The following is a 19,076-nucleotide window of genomic DNA, read 5'->3' as shown; positions in this document are numbered from 1 at the left end:
TGGCGCTCTCTGTGCTGAGCGTAAACTTTCTCGCGTAACGTTACGCGAAAGTTCTGAATGGTGGATGACAAGATTTTAAGTAAATACTTAAGTTGCGGTCTGTTTCTTGAAAACATTCAGAATCGAAAACATTCAGAAGGCTTGGAATAACAGCATCACCATCGTTATGTTTCACGGAAGAAAACATTTTTGTCATGACAATTGAGGGTGAGTAAATGTCAGGTTTTTTTAATTTTTATATATATATATATATATATAAAATCAGTGGTGTGCTGTGGTGTTTTAAAATGAGGAGGCAAAGTCCTCATTTATATATTTACACAATCTCCTGGTTAAGTTAAAGGGTTAGTTCACCCAAAAATGACGTTCCACACCTGTAAGACCTTCGTTCATCTTCAGAACACAAATTAAGATATTTTTGTTGAAATCCGATGGCTCAGTGAGGCCTGCATAGGGGGCAATGACATTTCCTCTCTCAAGATCCATAAAGGTACTAAAAACATATTTAAATCAGTATATGTGAGTACAGTGGTTCAATATTAATATTATAAAGCGACGAGAATATTTTTGGTACGCCAAAAAAACAAAATAACAAAAAACAAAATATAGTCGTTTTTTTTTTTTTTTTTTTTTTTTTTTTTTTGGCATATTTTCGTTTTTAGTACCTTTATGGATCTTGAGAGAGGAAATGTCATTGCTGGCTATGGAGGCCTCACGGAGCCATCGCATTTCAGCTAAAATATCTTAATTTGCGTTCCGAAGATTAACAAAGGTCTTACGGGTGTGAAACGACATGAGGGTGAGAAATAAATGACAGAATTTTTATTTTTGGGTGAACTAACCCTTTAACATTACATAAATACAATTATATTTTGTATTTTTACACTATGAAATGTTCTATTTATTAAAACCAAGTACAAATTTCATCAAGTTAGTGTTTTTACGCATTTTTACATTTATTCCAAAATAATAACTAAAGGCAGTAACAATTTAAACAATATTTATTATTTATAAACTAATATTCATCTTTTCTTTTTATTAGTCAATTTATTTTCAGCAGTCATCAGGGTTGTACACACTGGTCAGTGGTCACAGACATAAAGATGTACCTTTAATTTCACCATGCTGATTGCCCCCGCAGTTATCATGTTTTCTGCCATTTCGAGTTTGATTTTGACATGAAATGTGATATGTAAGTGACAGTTTACTTACTTTTTAATTAGTCTTCCCATTGACGCCATCACTGTCTTCATTCAGGCCAATTCGACGAGAATGCGCACAAAAACAAGAGGCGGGATTTATTGCACAAGCCAATCATAACCGATCATATCCAATCACAGTGTGATGGAGGCATAGCCCCCTCTCACGTGACTTTTCCCCATTCATTCTCAATTACCCCCCACTAAACCCACCGCACGCTTTAGGAGCTCTGCTTTATTTCTGTGAGCTGAAGGGAGGCACAGAGATGCGGACTCCCCGCTGTAACTTCACTTACGGGTGTCGCTGTTTGACAGTGTTTCTTTAGAAAACAAGTAACTTTTAATGTCAAATTTGTAATGTAACATTTGCGTTGTTTTATTTTTGTAATATCGACTATTTTTTCATCCAGTTTTTTTGAGGAGGCACTGCCTCCCTTGCCTGATATATATAAATATGATATATATAAATAAATGCCCATGAGATATATATATATTGCAGTGTCACATTTTTTATTTATTTACTTTTGGGACTTTGTGAGATCCATATTTGTTTATTAAAAAGTTTAGTTTACACACTCACACACACACACACACACACATATGGCATACAGGTTTGGAATGACATTAGGGTGAGTAAAACTATTAGTAGTTCTTTGGTGAATGAAATTTCATTTAAGCTGAAATTAAATGCATTTTTTACAGTACTTTTTTAAATAAATCTTAACATAACTGCTAATATTGTATAGGGCCCTGTTTTTGTTTCATTTGTAAAATCAGCTAAATTAATAAATGTGTTTTAATTCTATATATATATATATATATATATATATATATATATATATATATATATATATATATATATATATATATATACATACAGTACAGTCCAAAAGTTTGGAACCACTAAGATTTTTAATGTTTTTAAAAGAAGTTTCGTCTGCTCACCAAGGCTACATTTATTTAATTAAAAATACAGTAAAAACAGTAATATTGTGAAATATTATTACAATTTTAAAATAACTGTTTTCTATTTGAATATATTTCACAAAGTAATTTATTCCTGTGATGCAAAGCTGAATTTTCAGCATCATTACTCCAGTCTTCAGTGTCACATGATCCTTCAGAAATCATTCTAATATGCTGATCTGCTGCTCAAGAAACATTTAATGTGTACAGTTGTATAAAATATTTGTGTACAATATTTTATTTGATGAATAGAAAGTTCAAAAGAACAGTGTTTATCTGAAATCTAATCTTTTGTAACATTATAAATGTCTTTACTGCCACTTTTGATTGATTTAATGCATCCTTGCTGAATAAAAGTATTCATTTCTTTAATTTCTTTTCAAAAAAATAAAAATAAAAATTCTTACTGACCCCAAACTTTTGAACGGTAGTGTATAATGCTACAGAAGCTTTGTATTTCAGATAAATGCTGTTCTTTTGAACTTTCTATTCATCAACTGTTTTCAACATTGAAAATAATCATAAATGTTTATTGAGCAGCAGATCAGCATATTAGAATGATTTCTGAAGGATCATGTGACACTGAAGACTGGAGTAACAATGCTGAAAATTCAGCTTTGCATCACAGGAATAAATTACTTTGTCAAATATATTTAAATAGTACACAGTTATTTTAAATTGTAATAATATTTCACAATATTACTGTTTTTTTACTGTATTTTTAATTAAATAAATGTAGCCTTGGTGAGCAGACGAAACGTCTTTTAAAAACATTAAAAATCTTAGTGGTTCCAAACTTTTGGACTGTATTGTATATATATATATATATCCTCATGAGGCAACCCACTCCATGTAGAATAAAACTGCTTAAATAGGCTACTGATGTGAGGTGTACATCATCTGAAATAGATTTTTGTGTCTGTGAAAGTTTTTACTAGGGATGGGCGATATTATCGTTTGCGATAAATACCGTTGAAAATTCTCCTCATGATAAAAATTTGTCTCCTCGCGATAATTACGATAAGTCTAGTTGTTGACTTATTTCGTGCGCGACCGATTCACTGTTCATGTGTGGAGTTAAAACAAGCATGACGAAAGACGTGAGGCTGAGGAGCAGCTTGTTGTTAAGCGAAGAGTTCCCTTCACAATTTGGAACTGGTTTGGTTATAGAAAATCAGATGTGGAGCAAACTACGGTAATCACTATAAACAAATGTTCAATGAATGAGCCGTATGTCATTCACGCCATCATCACCCGGGTTTTGATAGCGCGCGAGTGCAGGTGAGACCTGAACATCTCACATTGCTACTGTTTAAACTAAACTCATTTAAACCTTGCCAGTTGCCACTTTAAACATTCAACTGTAAGACGCAAAAGAGAACTTGCGCGCGCTGTGAGGAGATTTATGTGTACTCATCCGAAGCGCGTACACGGAGAGCTGCGTCAGATATATTTTGTAAACTATCTGAAGACATAGTTAGGATTGTTACTTTTTGATACAGTTAGGGCTGTTACGGTCGGCATGACAATCGCGCGACATTATATATATATATATATATATATATATATATATATATATATATATATATATATATATATATATATATATATATATATATATATATATATATGAGGTCGCGTTAACTGTTGTTGTTTTTTAGCAATGACGGAAAAAATATGAAGGCCGTCCGTCAGATTACTGAGGCTGATGTAGCTTGTAAATGTAATTCCCACCCCTGCCCAGTAGGTGGTGAGCGCGCTCCAGTGTGGCAGCAGAGCGCGAGTTCAGTCTCCAGAATAAAATTATGCGTTTGATTACAAGCACACAGTTTAGGTATATTTATGATAATAAAGTTATGATACTTATACTTAAATAATTCAGTTTCTAATCCAGTTCATTTTGTTTTAAATGGTTTGTTTTCTTATTTTTCTTGCTGAAAAATGACGGAAAAAATATGAAGGCCGTCCGTATATATATATAATTATCGTCATTGGTATCGTTATCGCAATAAATACCTGAAATTATCGTGATAATTTTTTTAGGCCATATCGCCCATCCCTAGTTTTTACCTTTTAATAAGGTTAAAAAAAAACTACGAAGTGTACCTTTAAATAAACCATAAGATACCTAAGACAAGGCAAGGTGCATACAGTATGCCAATTACCTAAATGAAATATTAATGAATATTAATGATTGTGTCAGGTGAGGCGTTGTGTTGTTTCCACCCAGAGTCATGAATACAGACAAAATACAGAGAAGCTACAGACTATAGAGGTTATGAAGAGCAGATCCTCTTTGAGTTCATCCCGCTGGTGTATAACAATAGGCTTTATCCTCAGGGGGGAAGAACCCTACATGACCGTCTATATGTTTCTGTGTGTGTGCTGATGAAGGGTTGAGTCTGTGCAGCTCATCAGAGTGTGTTTACGGTTAAAGGATATTTGGGTAAGAGGCCTGTTCCTAAAGTGTATACTTTGGATTAAAAGAAAGATGGAGGACCATGTGTGTATGCATGTGTGTGTGTGGGCGGAAGGTTAAACACCATCTGGATAGATACTTTTGAGAGATCATGCATGTTTGTGTGTGTGTGTGTGTGTGTGTGTGTGTACATAGGCTCTGTGTGTAACAGTGACCAACATTTCTACTTCTCTTTCTTCACTTCTCTGCACTCCACAAACGGCCTCCACAAACCCAGGTCGAGGGGAAGAGATGGCCAATTAGTCTTTTGTTCTCTGATTTTGAAGGTCTTTCCACCAGCTCTTCTCATCTTACCTCTCTGCGCGCTTTCACGTGAGGCGCCAAAGGTGCTCTGCATCTCAAAAGGATTTTTAGGTCATGGGTGCCTCTTCGTGGCAAGCCTTGCCTGATTTCACATCCTTTTGCCTGATGAGAAAAAGAATTTTGTGTTAAGAGGGCAGCAGTTAAAGTTTGTGTCGATCATGAATGGCTGGAACATGAGCTGCTCATGAAACAAATACGTGCACAAGAGGCAGATAGTGTGACTGTTGTGTTAAATTGACTTTTTGTGGCTTGTGTTTATATGGCACAATGTGTTTAAGAGGCCATCAGGAAAAAATAACTTTTTATTTTCTCAGTAGCTGAATAGCAACACAACCACCACAGCCATTTTCTAAATGCCTGTTTGTCACTATGAACTGTGACATTTCCTGGTCATCATGTATAATGACAAAAGACTTTGAAGTAATTTGGTTTAATATTTAACCATTACTCACTCCCTGAAACCATTACTATACGGTCTGTATGATTTAATAAAAAAAAAGAAAAGAAATTAGTACTTTTATCCAGCAGAGAAACATTAAACTGATGGAAAAAGTTACAGTAACAGACATCCCAGCTCTTCCGGAAGTTCTGGGAGTCTCCCTGACACCAGCAAATTATACAATATCCCGGAAACCAAGCGATCAAGAAACAACTGGTTGCGACTGTAATCACTGTTCCCTGAAAAGGGGAACGAGATACTGCGTATGATCAGATGCTATGGGGAATGCCATCAGCGTGACCGGTGTCTGAAGCACGTGTGTAACCCTTTATGACCAACGCTTCCATTTGCATGTCTCTGTTTAAGAGCCAATAGAAACTAAAACCAAGTAGGTAGCACAATAATTCATGCCTCTAACATGCTCCTGTTGCATTGTTTTCACCCTCTAATGAGTCTGAGTAATATGCGTTTACAGCAAAAACGGCGCACAGCCGCTAACTGAAAACAAAAATGTAGATTTCGTTTGCCGTTTTTGCTCATAACTTCATGAAAAATGCATAGATCATAGATCAATACTATTCACAGCAGATTCTTATCATTAAAATGAGCCCAAAATCAACATAATCCATTGCATCGATCGCAAGATATTACTCACGGAGTGATGTAACATACTTGGCTAAAAACATGTCTCTCATCTTTCCGGGATGGAGTGTGTATCCAGTGTTCCCAGAACCGTCCATGCTTGTTTTCCAACGTGGAATAACACAAAATAGGTATCATTTTAAAGCTTAATAATTATAAAACTCAGCTCTAATCATTTTGATAAACTCTTAATGAGTTCTGAGTAGTCCTTATAAACCCTCAGGCGCCACCTAGCAACAAAAAAACTAATAATCATATTTTTCTACTGCCTTGATCAACACAAAATAGGTGTCATTTGAAAGCTTAGAGTATGAACTTTACAATGCAATTCGATTAACTCCTAAGTAGTGCTGAGTTATTTGCTGATAAATAGAAAAATTGTTTTCATAATTTATTTAACTAATAACAAATATGTAGATTTCAAGTGGCGTTTTTGTAGCCTGACGTGGTCATACTCAATTCTAGTCAGAATATGAGTCTGATACTGCTCCATTGGGCTTTGATTATGGGGGCGTATTTCAACCGATCCAGGAAAGACCTCAATTGGATAGACCTACAACCAATCAGAGCTACAGAGTAAGTGACGTATGTTGAGCGACGCATAGATGTCAACAGAACTCTTCTTAGCGACCATCGGGGCCAGCTGATAAATCAAACTTTTGCCGAATCCCGTAGGAAGGACGGCAAATACATCTTTCCCATCGACAAATGCTTTGATTGCGGTCCTCTGTTCCTTTTTTAAAATGAATGCGCTGTCGATATCTTCTATAACGGACGCGATGGCGGAATCTACACATCTCAGTTCTTCAACAACAGCCATCATTGTTGTAAACTAATTGACCTTTCGCAAAGACTCGCCCCCCTTAGTTACTGTTGCTTTGTCCGACAAGCCGTGGCGCTATCACGCCACACAGAGTGGAAAATACATCGCGGAGCAAAGAGGAAACTGACAACACATCGACAGATGAGACAGAGCAGGTTACTTATGATATTAAACAAAGTCCCAGCTTTCAAACTGTGTAGTTATTAAAAAAATTCAAACAATAAAAACCGTTTTGTGGCTCTTTAATGTGTTGTGACCATGATCGTGACAGATTGCTGTAGCGCCTCAGCTCAAGAGGCTCGTGAACCGATCATCTCTTTCTACTAGTCCATTTATAGCATCAAATAAACATGAATGAACATGAGAATGAATGTTGTTTCAAACGCGGAAAGATGTCAATATGCACAATTTTTCAAGTTTAACTCCACCGATGTTAATCTTCTAACTCCTGACTGCTTTGTCGGACAAAATGGCAGATGCGGCGTTCTGATTGGTTAGATCGCTTGTCAATCAAACTCCCCAAGCGCTCTTTGATGACGTGGGTGGTTACGTAACCGCAGATAGCCTGTCCATCATCGATTAAAGCCCGCCCTGGCAATTTGATTGGCTCGGCCTTCTGGGAGCCGAGCATAATTACTCCACAATGGATCGAGTCCAGACCGAACTTCCCGTCCAAAAAATGTTGTGGGCGGGGTTCGGGCTGGCACCCAGGCTAGCGTTTTTGCTCATAACTCCTTGAAACATGCACAGATCATAGAAAAAACAGCATTATTTACAGCAGATTCTCCTGATTAAAATGAGCTCAAAATCAGCATAATCCATTGCGTTGATCACGGGATATACCTCAAGAAGGAACAATTTTAAAAATGCCCATTAGGGGGGTGTCAAGGGCTAAACAAAAAGGCTACCTTGGTTCCAAATGCTGTAACTTTTGATTACTTTATGCTATCTCCACAAAATTTGATCCATATGCAGCTCACATATAGGAGAGCTTCTCCAAAAAAAAAAAAAAAAAATATATATATATATATATATATATATATATATATATATATATATATATATATATATATATTTGTTTGTCTTTTATCAGCAGTTTCTCAGCATGAGAATGTCCAAATGTAATGCAATTTATATTTTCTAAAAAAAATTAAAAAGTGTTCTAACTTCTATCATACAATACCTACCTTTTGACTCCCTGCTAAAGTTTTGGAATTATGAGTCTTTACTTTTATGGTTGTCACTCAAAAAATTTTATTACAAAGTACCAGAGGGAAATATCAGACTTAATAAAAAAGTCCTTTGAAAATTGTCAAAAAGTTTAAATTAGTCATTTAAACCATTTAAGCTTGAGTAATTTAAAGGCACACTATGTAAGATTTTTTATTAACCCTTTAAAACCGGATGGAGCCCCCGCGATCCCATTTGCGAGTCTCTCTTTAAGAGCCAATAAAAACTGAACCCATATAGGTAGCACAAAAATTCTTTTTGCATAAAAAAAAGAGACTTTACACGTTCAGATCAAGTCTCCAACATGCTTCTGTTGCGTTGTTTTCACCCTCTAATGAGTAATATGCGTTTACAACAAAAACAGCACAGCCGCTAACTGAATACAAATATGTAGAATTCACGTGCTCATAACTTCATGAAAAATGCACAGATCATAGAAAATAAACATTATTTAAAGCAGATTCTCACAATTAAAATGAACCCAAAATCAACGTAATGTATTGTGTTGATCACAAGATATTACTCACAGAATGATTTAACATACTTGGCTAAAAACATGTCTCTCATCTTTCCGGGATGCAGTGTTATTCCAATGTTCCCGGAACCATCCATGTTCGTTTTCCAATGTGGAATAACACAAAATAGGTATAATTTTAAAGCTTACAAACTCAGTTTTTTAATGCATCTAACCAATTTGAAAAAACTCCTAACGAGTGCTGAGAAGTGCCTCTAAACCGGAGTTTACTGCCCGTGGGCGCCATCTAGCTGCGACAAAAATGAATAACAATATATTCAACTACAGGTGCTGGTCATATAATTAGAATATCGTGAAAAAGTTCAGTTTTTATTGTAAATTATTTTTAAAAATGAAACTTTCATAAATTCTAGATTCCCTACATGTAAAGTAAAACATTTCAAAAGTTTTTTTTTTTTCTTTTGATGAGAGCGTACAGCTCATGAAAGTCCAAAATCCAGTATCTTAAAATATTAGAATATTTCCTAAGATCAATCAAAAAATGGATTTTCAAAACAGAAAAGTTCAAGTTCTTTAAAGTATGTTCATTTGTACACTCAATACTTGGTCGGCAGCACGTATTACAGCAAATGACTTGCTCCTAGCACAAATTACAGCATCAGTGAAGTGTGGCATGGAAGTGATCAGCGTGTGGCACTGCTGAGGCACTATTGAGCCTTCAGATCATCTGTATATTGTTGGATCGACTGTTTCTCATCTTTCTCTTGAAAATATCCCATAGATTCAGGGGTCAGGCGTGTTGGCTGGCCAATAAAACACAGTAATATCATGGTCAGCAAACCACTTGGAAGTGGTTTTTGCACTGTGGGCAGGTGCTAAAGTCCTGCTGGAAAAGGAAATCAGCATCTCCATAAAGCTTGTCAGCAGATGGAAGCATAAAGTGCTCCAAAATCTCCTGGAAGGTGGCTGCATTGACTTTGCACTTGATAAAACACAATGGACCAACACCAGCAGACGTCACGGCCCCCCAAATCATTACTAACTTCAGAAACTTCCCACGAGACTTCAAGCAGCTTGGATTCTGTGCCTCTCCAGTCTTCCTTCAGACTCTGGGACGATGATTTCAACATGAAATGCAAAATTTACTTTTATCTGAAAAGAGGACTTTCGACCACTGTTCACTGTCCAGTTCTTTTTCTCCTTAGCCCAGGTAAGATGCTTCTGACGTTGTTTCTGTTTCAGAAGTGGCTTTGTAGTCCTTTTCCTGAAGATGTCTGAGTGTGGTGGCTCTTGATGCGCTGACTCCGGCTTCATTTGACTCATTGTGAAGCTCTCCCAAGTGTCTGAATCAGCTTTACTTGACAGTATTCTCAAGCTTGTGGTCATCCCTGTTGCTTGTGCACCTTTGCCTACCCAATTTCTTCCTTCTAGTCAACTTTGCATTTAATATGCTTTGATACATCACTCTGTAAACAGCCACCACATTCAGTAATGACCTTCTGTGACTTACTCTCTTTGTGGAGGGTGTCAATGATTGTCTCCTGGACCATTGGCCAAGTCAGCAGTCTTCCCCATTAGTGTGGTTTCAAAGAACAAGAGATACCCGGAATTTATACTGTAGGGATGGTCATTTAATGAAACTCAAATGTAAATATTCTAATATTTTGAGATACTGGATTTTGGACTTTCATTAGCTGTACGCTCTAATCAACAAATTAAAAAAAAAAAAAACTTTTGAAATGTTTTACTTTACATGTAGGGAATCTAGTATAAATGAAAGTTTTATTTTTTTAAATAATTTACAATAAAAAAAAACTTTTTCACGATATTCTAATTATATGACCAGCACCTGTATATGCTATCACCACAAAATTTTAACCAGATGCAGCTTACATGTAGGAGAGCATCACCAAAAAATAAATCTTATTGCCTTCCTGAGTTATTCCATGTCAAATTATAAAAAAAAAAAAAAAAATGTATATTTTTTGTTTTTTATCAGCAGTTTCTCAGCATGAGAATGTCCAAATGTAATGTAATTTATATTTTCTAAAAATTTAAAAAGTGTTCTATCAAATGATATCTACCTTTCGACTCTCCTTGCTAAAGTTTTGGAGTTATGAGTGTTTTCTTTTGTGTTATGTCGCACAGAAAAAAAAAACTCTAAAAAAAGCCTTCAGGTCTTAAAGGGTTAAAATAAAAAAAAGAACTAGAACAATGTTATATATTTTGTTAACTTGTGTACTTACATTATCTCAAATGTTTTCAACAATATTTAAATCCTGAGAAATCAGCAATTTTAACCAGGATATGGACCGTGTCACTGTGTCGTCTGTCAATGATGTCATATGCGCGCTACCTTCGATTTCCAGTTTTACTCATATCGATCTAGATTACTACAAAGTGCAAGGCTCTCATAGCAGCCACCGAGCAAACACACAGAGTAACGTTATAACATAACTGTCAACACACTCAAATGTATTTAGTATGATTGTTTTAACCATGTAAAACAGTGCTGCGTTACCCCACATATGCAACGAAAAGAGCTGCAGCAAAAGCATAATAAAAGCTCAGCTGAACTGGAGATCGGTGTGCATCTTTAGCATTCGCTCCAGCGGCCTTGTCCCGTCCTGCTTCATATCACTGCAGTACATTAGCTCATCCATGAACATGATTTCTGCCTGAGTCTGTCGGATTCCTTTCCATCAGCTGTGGAGCTGAAGACGACAAGGCCCATGATTCACGCGCTCATTCATGGCATCATCAAGCTACGCCTTTGTTTTGAATAAGTGACCTCTAGCGGCAAAAATTACATATTGTGCCTTTAAATAATTTTATGCTTACTAGGTCTTATTAAGGCTTACTAGAATCCTCATGAAAAGAAACTACTAATACATAGAGGTAATCACTCAAAAAAGATCAAGCAACCTCCATTCATGTCATATGACCTCAGGAAATGTCATAATTAAATTAGCTGCACTGACGTTTGAATTGAACAGCAAACGGTATCGGAAGTGGCACAACCCAAAACACAACGTTATCAATCTCACATAAGCCAAGTTTGAGGTGAATGTGTGTTTACATTACTAAATTTCGCTAAACATCTTCTGCTCGCATAAAATCCATTTTGGCTCGATTTTGCAGTGTGTTAGAACAGTTGTGCTCGGCTAAGCCATTAAGACGTAAACACACTGTGTCTTACAGTCACTGAGCTGACTAGAGGCAGGATGCATCCCACAATGCATTGCCTAGAATCTCCCAAAAGTCTCATATAAAGCCATCGGGGGTTGTGGGTCTTGGATAGGTAGTCAACAGGGGTCACCACCTCCTCTCTCTCTCTCCCTCCCTCTCAGTCTCTCCCTCACTCACTCCTGTTCTTCTGCCATTGTTTGACCCACTTTCTCTGAGTCTGAGCTGACTGCTCATAGAGACTGTATTGATTGGGATTTCTATTTGCTTCTCCCTCTCAGCATTCTTTCTCTCAGTTTCTTTCTTGCTCCCCTGTGAGATGTGGTACTCCATTTCTGAAGTTTTTTTTTATGATGGGATGAGACAGCTGTATCTATCTCTGTCTCTCTCTTCTTAAGTGTTGCTCACAGTTCCTTGTAACTTCTCCATTTAACAATGCTCTCTCTTCTTTTTAAAGGATCTGCGCTGCATGCGTAATCTAGTGTATTCGTGTGAAATGTGATAAATTGAGGATTTGGGAGACAAATATTTTTTTATGTGTAAATGTGTATTATTTTATATTTTATTTTAGGGGCTGTGTTCATTCATTTTTTTTATTTAATATCAAGAATTTGGCTTGATTTTTCAGTTTTACATCCAGCGGAAGAAAATGGATAAACTGCTTTCTCATTCTTGTTTTTTGGTTATTTTGAAAAAACGAAAAACCATTTTCACATTATTCTACTTTCTATATTAGTTCAAAAACAAATGAATGCAACGCACATGGAAGATTTTTAAAATTTTTTTAACAATTTTTTAACTGCATTTTGTGCCAAGCTTTATTTGACATTTTCTATTTACATTTAATTCACAACACACAATAATAATAATAATAATAAACTGCAAAGGCAAGTAATTTTCCTAATAATAATATACACACTGAGACATGCACACTACTTGTCAAATGTTTAGAATAATTACGAATTTTAAAAAATGTTTTTGAAAGAAGTCTCTTAAGGGATTAGTCCACTTTCAAATAAAATTTCCTGATAATTTACTCACCCCCATGTCATCCAAGATGTTCATGTCTTTCTTTCTTCAGTTGAAAAGAAATTAAGCTTTTTGATGAAAACATTCCAGGATTATTCCCTTATAGTGGACTTCAATGGACTCCAAACAGTTGAAGGTCAAAATTACAGTTTCAGTGCAGCTTCAAAGGGCTTTAAACGATACCAGATGAGGAATAAGAGTCTTATCTAGTTAAATGATTCGTCATTTTCGAAAAAATTGTCTACTTACAGAAAAATACGAAACTGGCACCGCGTTCGTTCTGTAAGTTGAATAAGGAAGGCGTAGGACCGTTTGGAGTCCATTGAAGTCCACTATAAGGAGAATAATCCTGCAATGTTTTCATCAAAAACCTTCATTTCTTTTCGACTGAAGAAAGAAAGAGTAAATTATCAGGAAATTTTTATTTGAAAGTGGACTAATCCTTTAAGGCAGGAACACACCAAGCTGACGGTCGGCTGTCGGGCAGTTTTTGTTCGTCTGCCGACTAAGTTTTCTCAGTGTGTTCCGCACCGTCGGCTGAAGTTGGTCCTCGTCGGCTTTTTTTTTTCAGCCGATTCATGTCGAGTCGAATCAGCGTCAGAGTTTGTTGGTCCGTCGGGCCATCTGATCATTCTGATTGGCTGGTCAGCTACTGCCACCTGCTGGTACGGAAAGGCATTTCATCTCACACAGGCGCAGAACGGACGTGCTACTTGGCCGTCGGCTGTCGAGTGTCGGTTTGGTGTGTCAGGGCAACTTTGGACCCAGACGCTGCCGACGTGAGCCAACCCCGCATTCTGCTTTCATCACCACGAGTTCGTCGGCGTCGGCTTGGTGTGTTCCTCCCTTTATGCTTACCAAGGCTGCATTTATTAGATCAGAAATACAGTAAAATATTATTACATTAAAAAAAAATCTATTTTAATATATTTAAAATATCATTTATTTGCAGCAAAATAAATGAATTTTCAGCTTCATTACTCCAGTCTTCAGTGTCACATGATTCTTCAGAAATCATTCATTCTATACGTGTGTAATTCCCCCCTTTTGTTATATGCCATGTCATCTTTAACATGCTCATGGGTGTTTTTCTTGGGAGAGAGGGGAAGGAATGGGGATGAGCAGAGGTGAGAGAAGAAATGAAAAACTAAATTAGTGGAGCTAGTCAAGCGAGAAAGGGAGGTATGGATAGAAGAACTGAGAAATGGAGAGATGGGGGAGGAGTGACCAAATGAGGGAGTGTTTGTCTCTTCATCAGCATGAGTTTGCTGAGAGGACAAGACAAAGGCATGTTCTTCTGTTTGTGTGTATGCGTGTTTATGTTTGAGTGAGAGTGTATTCATGTGTCTTTAGATCTTTCACTGTGCCTGGTTCATACTTAGGGTTAGGGAATTGAACAAAACCCCTAATAAAACACTGTATTAAATTTTGGTGTGTAACTGGTCTCGCACTGTGTTCAAAAGGCATGAATGATACATCAAGTCATGCCACTACAGCAACTTTTCAAGAGAATTTTAACCTGTCAAATGATAAAATGAGTGAGAAATCCTTAAAGCTTCATCCCAAACGACGTTCGGTACCATAGACTGCGTATTTACCCTGTGTAGTTTGGCATGAATATGCATTTCAGAACAGTATTGTCATCAGAATTCCACTAAAAGCTCCAAACATTTCCATAGAACTAGAACACGTGTCATTTATAATATTCTACACATTCCCCACCCATTCTGTGTTTGTTTATTAAACGTTTTGGCTCATTTGACTGTCCTTTCAGCCACCAATATGAGTGTTGTACTCTCGACTCCATTTAACTTTTTTTGCTTCAATCCATTCAATGGAATTCCACAAAATTTCCCTCAAAATCAGCACAGGAAATATGAACAGTCTCTAGCTTCTGTCCACGCCTGGTGCTATCATTATTTTGGCATGTGAGCACTTTTTGTGTGTTGACGATGCTGAAACTCCTCTTGTGTGTCTTGATCAGCAGCCCTACCCTTCAATTATGTTCTTTTCCTCCCTCTGTTTCTATCTGTCACTGTTCCCCCTTAATTCCTCCTTTTCTGACCTCACTTTTTCTTTGTAGCCGCAAAACAGGCTGGACGGATAGAGCATCCCACGCCTTCCCATGATGCCTCTCCCTTTGCGTCCTTTAACCCATTCCATCCTGTGGGAGTGTGAAAATGATTAGGGTGGGTCTTCTTGCACAAGACATGGGGCTTAAATCTCTCATCATAACAAAACACACACGTAGGCTATACACACATCGCAGCTGGATTCTCTGTTTGACCCCCCTAAAATTTGGAATCTGTCACTCTGACACCTTCATTCTGGATCTTGTCTTCATTAGTTTTCTCTGTTATTCTCATTACAAACAGCCACACACAAAGTCACAAGAAACACATTTGAAATGCATGTTATTACCAGGTGGAAACAGTAATGCGCCTCGACTGACCGCTCGTGTTTGGATCACTGAAAACACATCTTGGGCCCTGTTTCCTCCTGATATTAAGATGCGTTTTGGTCGATCGGATCACAAGTAGACAAGGGAGACACATACCCATTCACACCTGGTGTTTTAAGCCATCTCTTTTGTCCAATTTCAACCACTTCTGTCCTGATTTCTTCGAGGGAGGGTCTGTGGGCGTGGTGAGTGTGTGTTAGAAATCAGGAATGGCGAGAGAACATTGTGCATGGCACGTTTTTCATCTTCAAACCAAACTTGCGTCTTCAGCCGACAAAGTTTAAATCCCGTCTGGCTAGTGCGCTTCCCATAATGTTTACGCATTCAGTAGGCGGAGAGTAGGCGGTTGTTCGAATGCATTCGACCACATGAGCGTTTCCACTACGAAAGCAATCTGGTCGAATGTGTTTTCGACAACCTCTGGAAGTGGTCGAAAGTGGAAAAGCTCAAAACGTTTTACACCCTGTTTACACCTGTATTTAGCATTGTCCATTTGTGATCCGATTGACCAAAATGCATCTTAATACCAGGTGGAAACAGGGCCTTACATAATGCGGTTCGTTTTTAACATCCGTGATGCGTTTTTTTTGCACTTTTGTACCATGATATAGCACGACACGATATATTGTTACTAGGGATGTCACGGTGAGGAAACTTACACTGGTATATAAACTTGCGACAACACCGGTATTACCGATAACACTGCTTTTGAATGCATGCTCGCTTTTTACTTTGAATTCGCCATCACGTATACTCTGTGTAGAGGTCTGCTTTCCCACGGAACCCGATCAGATTTCTTGTGGCATGAGATTAAACTTTAGAATGCAAGTCGGCAGACTTACAATAGCCCGGCCGCTCCCGACATCTTTTGACAACAGCGCATCCACACTTGAACTTTCTGCAGTGGTGGCGTTCACACAGTTCCAAGTTCCCTGCACCGATGAATCTGGCAAGATACGTTCTTTGCATTCCAGCCAAGAATGCACCCTCAGAGAGAACATTAAGCCTTTGTGGTCGGATTTTGGAGGATGTGTGGTACTGAAACGGTCATCAGTCAGCGACATTCTGTTTCTTGCATGGATGTTTTAAAAAAAAATTTTTGCACAATTTGCAGTATAGCTATTGTCAGTGCTTCATTTCATCAGAGGCACAACTTCATTTTCTGCTATAAAGCGATATCCAGTGTGTTCATGTTTTCACCCGCAGAGATCTTACCTCTACTTCGTGCAGTGGGCGAAGGAAGTTTATATGGACAGACCCTCGCTCCCTCAATTTGCTTTCTCGATTTTGACCAACCCAAACACACCTCTATACATACAGAATGCTGCATTAAACAATTTCATAAGGGAAAAAATTAAATGATAAATCAGCTCTGTAGTGGATTCCAAGTGATCAAGGGCTTAGGACGTTCCAGTTCAGCCCATTGCAAAGTTTCCACCAGTAGTGGGCACTCATGCAACGTAAACAATGATATACATCCAAGTCAACGAGACTGAGGGAAGTTAAGACCCCGGTATACTTCAAACAAAATCGAAGAACTGATGTGACGTCATTTTGAACAAAATCAGGCCAAAACAAAGTTCGTTTTATGTTCTTTTTGGAAGTTTGAAACGGCTTACCAAAGTGAACTTTCAGGAAAAGTTTGCTCCAGCTGCAAAACACCTTCGTACTACCATTGGTCAGTGACGATAACGTAATAGGAGGTGTGCGCCGAGGCTCCGCCTTCACTCGCGTGGGACGCGTCTTTGACTCATTTCGTATGTTTGAGTTCGTTGAGGTAAGAGCTCTGCGGTTGAAAACATGAACACACTGGATAGCTGCTTTATAGTACAAAATGAAGTTGTGCTTGAAAAAAAATGAGGCACTCACACTGTTTTTCATGTTTGATACTGTAAAGCTGCTTGATTTTAAGCAATCTATTGAATAAAGTGCTATATGAAGACGTGACGTGACTGGAGTGCTAATTTGCAGAGCTCGTGCTAACATACCCATTTTATGATCAGACTCTTTTCTTATGCTTTCTATAATAAATACTTGCTGTTTTCTCATTTTTGTTGTGTTTATTTTGTTACTGAGAAGAAAGTGCACGGCACATATTTACATATTCATCTAACCGTCGATCTCAGCAGTGTGGGCGGCGTCAGACTTTCGTTTACAGTATATCGCTGGTCACGCATTTCGAACTTCGTTTTACCCCTAAATGAAGAACGAAAGAACTTTGTTTGAAGTATACCGGGGCCTTTAGAGAGGGAAGGGCATAAAAAACTAACTGGAATGCAGCCTGTTTCTACGGAGCCCCGCACATGACACACAAGAAAAAAAATTAAATCGTGCGCACAATTTACTAATTCGTTCCCTCGATTTACTAAACCGTGCACACGTCATGTCATGTCCGGGGCTCCGTACGTTTCGAACTCCCAAAACGAACTTTGTTCAAAATGATGTCACATCAGTTTGTTCTTTGATTTCGTTTTTTACTGCAGTATATCGGGGCCTTAATTCTCAAGCTCCTTAAAGTCGGGTTGGCTGTCAATGTTTTTTATCATTCATCAGCTGGAAGAAATCGTTCTGAAAGCGTTTCCAACAGTATTATTCCTCTGTTGTTGTGGTGTGGACTCCCTATTCTCATAGAATTAGAATCATGATTATTAAAACATTACAGATATCATTATAGTTATCATCCTTGGTGTGAACGACCCTTTAGAGTTTCGTTGAAATCCCTGATCAGCAGCCCTAAGTATGAGTATTGGTGATTCTTCTGTTAGCCAACACCACTAATCACGTCTTCAAACTCAGTAAGTCAGCAACTCTCACACACATTCATGGCCTAAGAACGGTCACTCCCGGCTCAATGTATCTGCCCTTCTGACACTCATCATCCTCCACCAAGCACATACCCACATACAGCATCTGCACATGCCCCTACCCTTTCAACCCACGCTGTGTGCTCTCTCTTTTTCTCTTTCTTCCTCTCATGTTAGTAAGCTGCTTAAACACCTACCAGCAGTGACATCACAGGCTCTGGTGCCAGCTACTTTCCAATACATATCCCTCAGTGCGGGAGAGAGGAAGAAAAAGGACCAAGATACAAAAAAAGCAAGAGTGGTTATCGGTTCTTTCTGCACTTGTGTGTTTTCTTCTCGTCCTTTCTTTCGTGGCAGAGGCTGGGGGCCTGTCCTCTCACATTAACCGCTGCTCAGACACACAGAGGCCTCCACCTCGCTAGTGTGGAAACGGGTCGTCAGCCTCTGAGACGATTATGAGGAAAAAAAAATGTAAAAAACAATTCTCCCCAATAGATGAACAGCTTGAGAAGAGGAGGAGTAGGCTGTGAGGGAGTGAAAGTGGAGGAAGGGGGGTGGATAGAATTCATATTTCATCATCAAATATAAACAAATATGACATTTTAGAAAATTAATCTTATTTTTATAAAGACCATTCATTTATTTTCATAACCCACCATCAACCCCTTCTCATTACTGTAATACAATATATATATATTATTATTATTAAGTATTTTTAAAGTATTTTTACATTATGGTAATATTGTATTACAGTACTTTTTACTGTATTACAATAAAAACGATATTGCCATAATAAGAACACCATTGAGAAACATTGAGTGTAATGATAAATACTAAAACTCTGTAAACATCTGGACACATTCAAACTCTGGGGTAAAAGACTTGTTTTGTGAGAGTCACCCATATTGGAAAAGAGTAAAGCAATGAAGAATAAAGCGAGTGTGAAAAGCTGGCCACAACAGGGGTGGCAGTGGCTTTTGACATTTGTATGGAGGAAGCTCTTAATAGCTCCATCATGTCACAAGGGTGTTTCCCTGTAA

At 37.8% G+C, this 19,076-nt stretch overlaps 1 protein-coding gene across 2 annotated transcripts in view; it reads left to right on the top strand.

Annotated features, from left to right (window-relative positions):
• Positions 1-19,076, top strand: part of zbtb46 (zinc finger and BTB domain containing 46) — a 144,408-nt gene continuing 125,332 nt past the window's right edge. The window contains exon 1 of one of the 2 annotated variants that reach the window (XM_048178273.1): positions 1-207. In XM_048178273.1, coding sequence (XP_048034230.1) covers positions 195-207 — 13 coding nt within the window. In that variant the 5' untranslated portion in view covers positions 1-194. The remainder of the gene's footprint in view (positions 208-19,076) is intronic. The other variant, XM_048178276.1, reaches the window with a different exon arrangement.

The sequence above is a fragment of the Megalobrama amblycephala genome, linkage group LG24 (assembly GCF_018812025.1).
Source record: "Megalobrama amblycephala isolate DHTTF-2021 linkage group LG24, ASM1881202v1, whole genome shotgun sequence".
NCBI lineage: Eukaryota > Metazoa > Chordata > Actinopteri > Cypriniformes > Xenocyprididae > Megalobrama > Megalobrama amblycephala.
The sequence above is the reverse complement of the archived record's forward strand: the minus strand, read 5'-3'. Positions and strand labels throughout refer to the sequence as shown.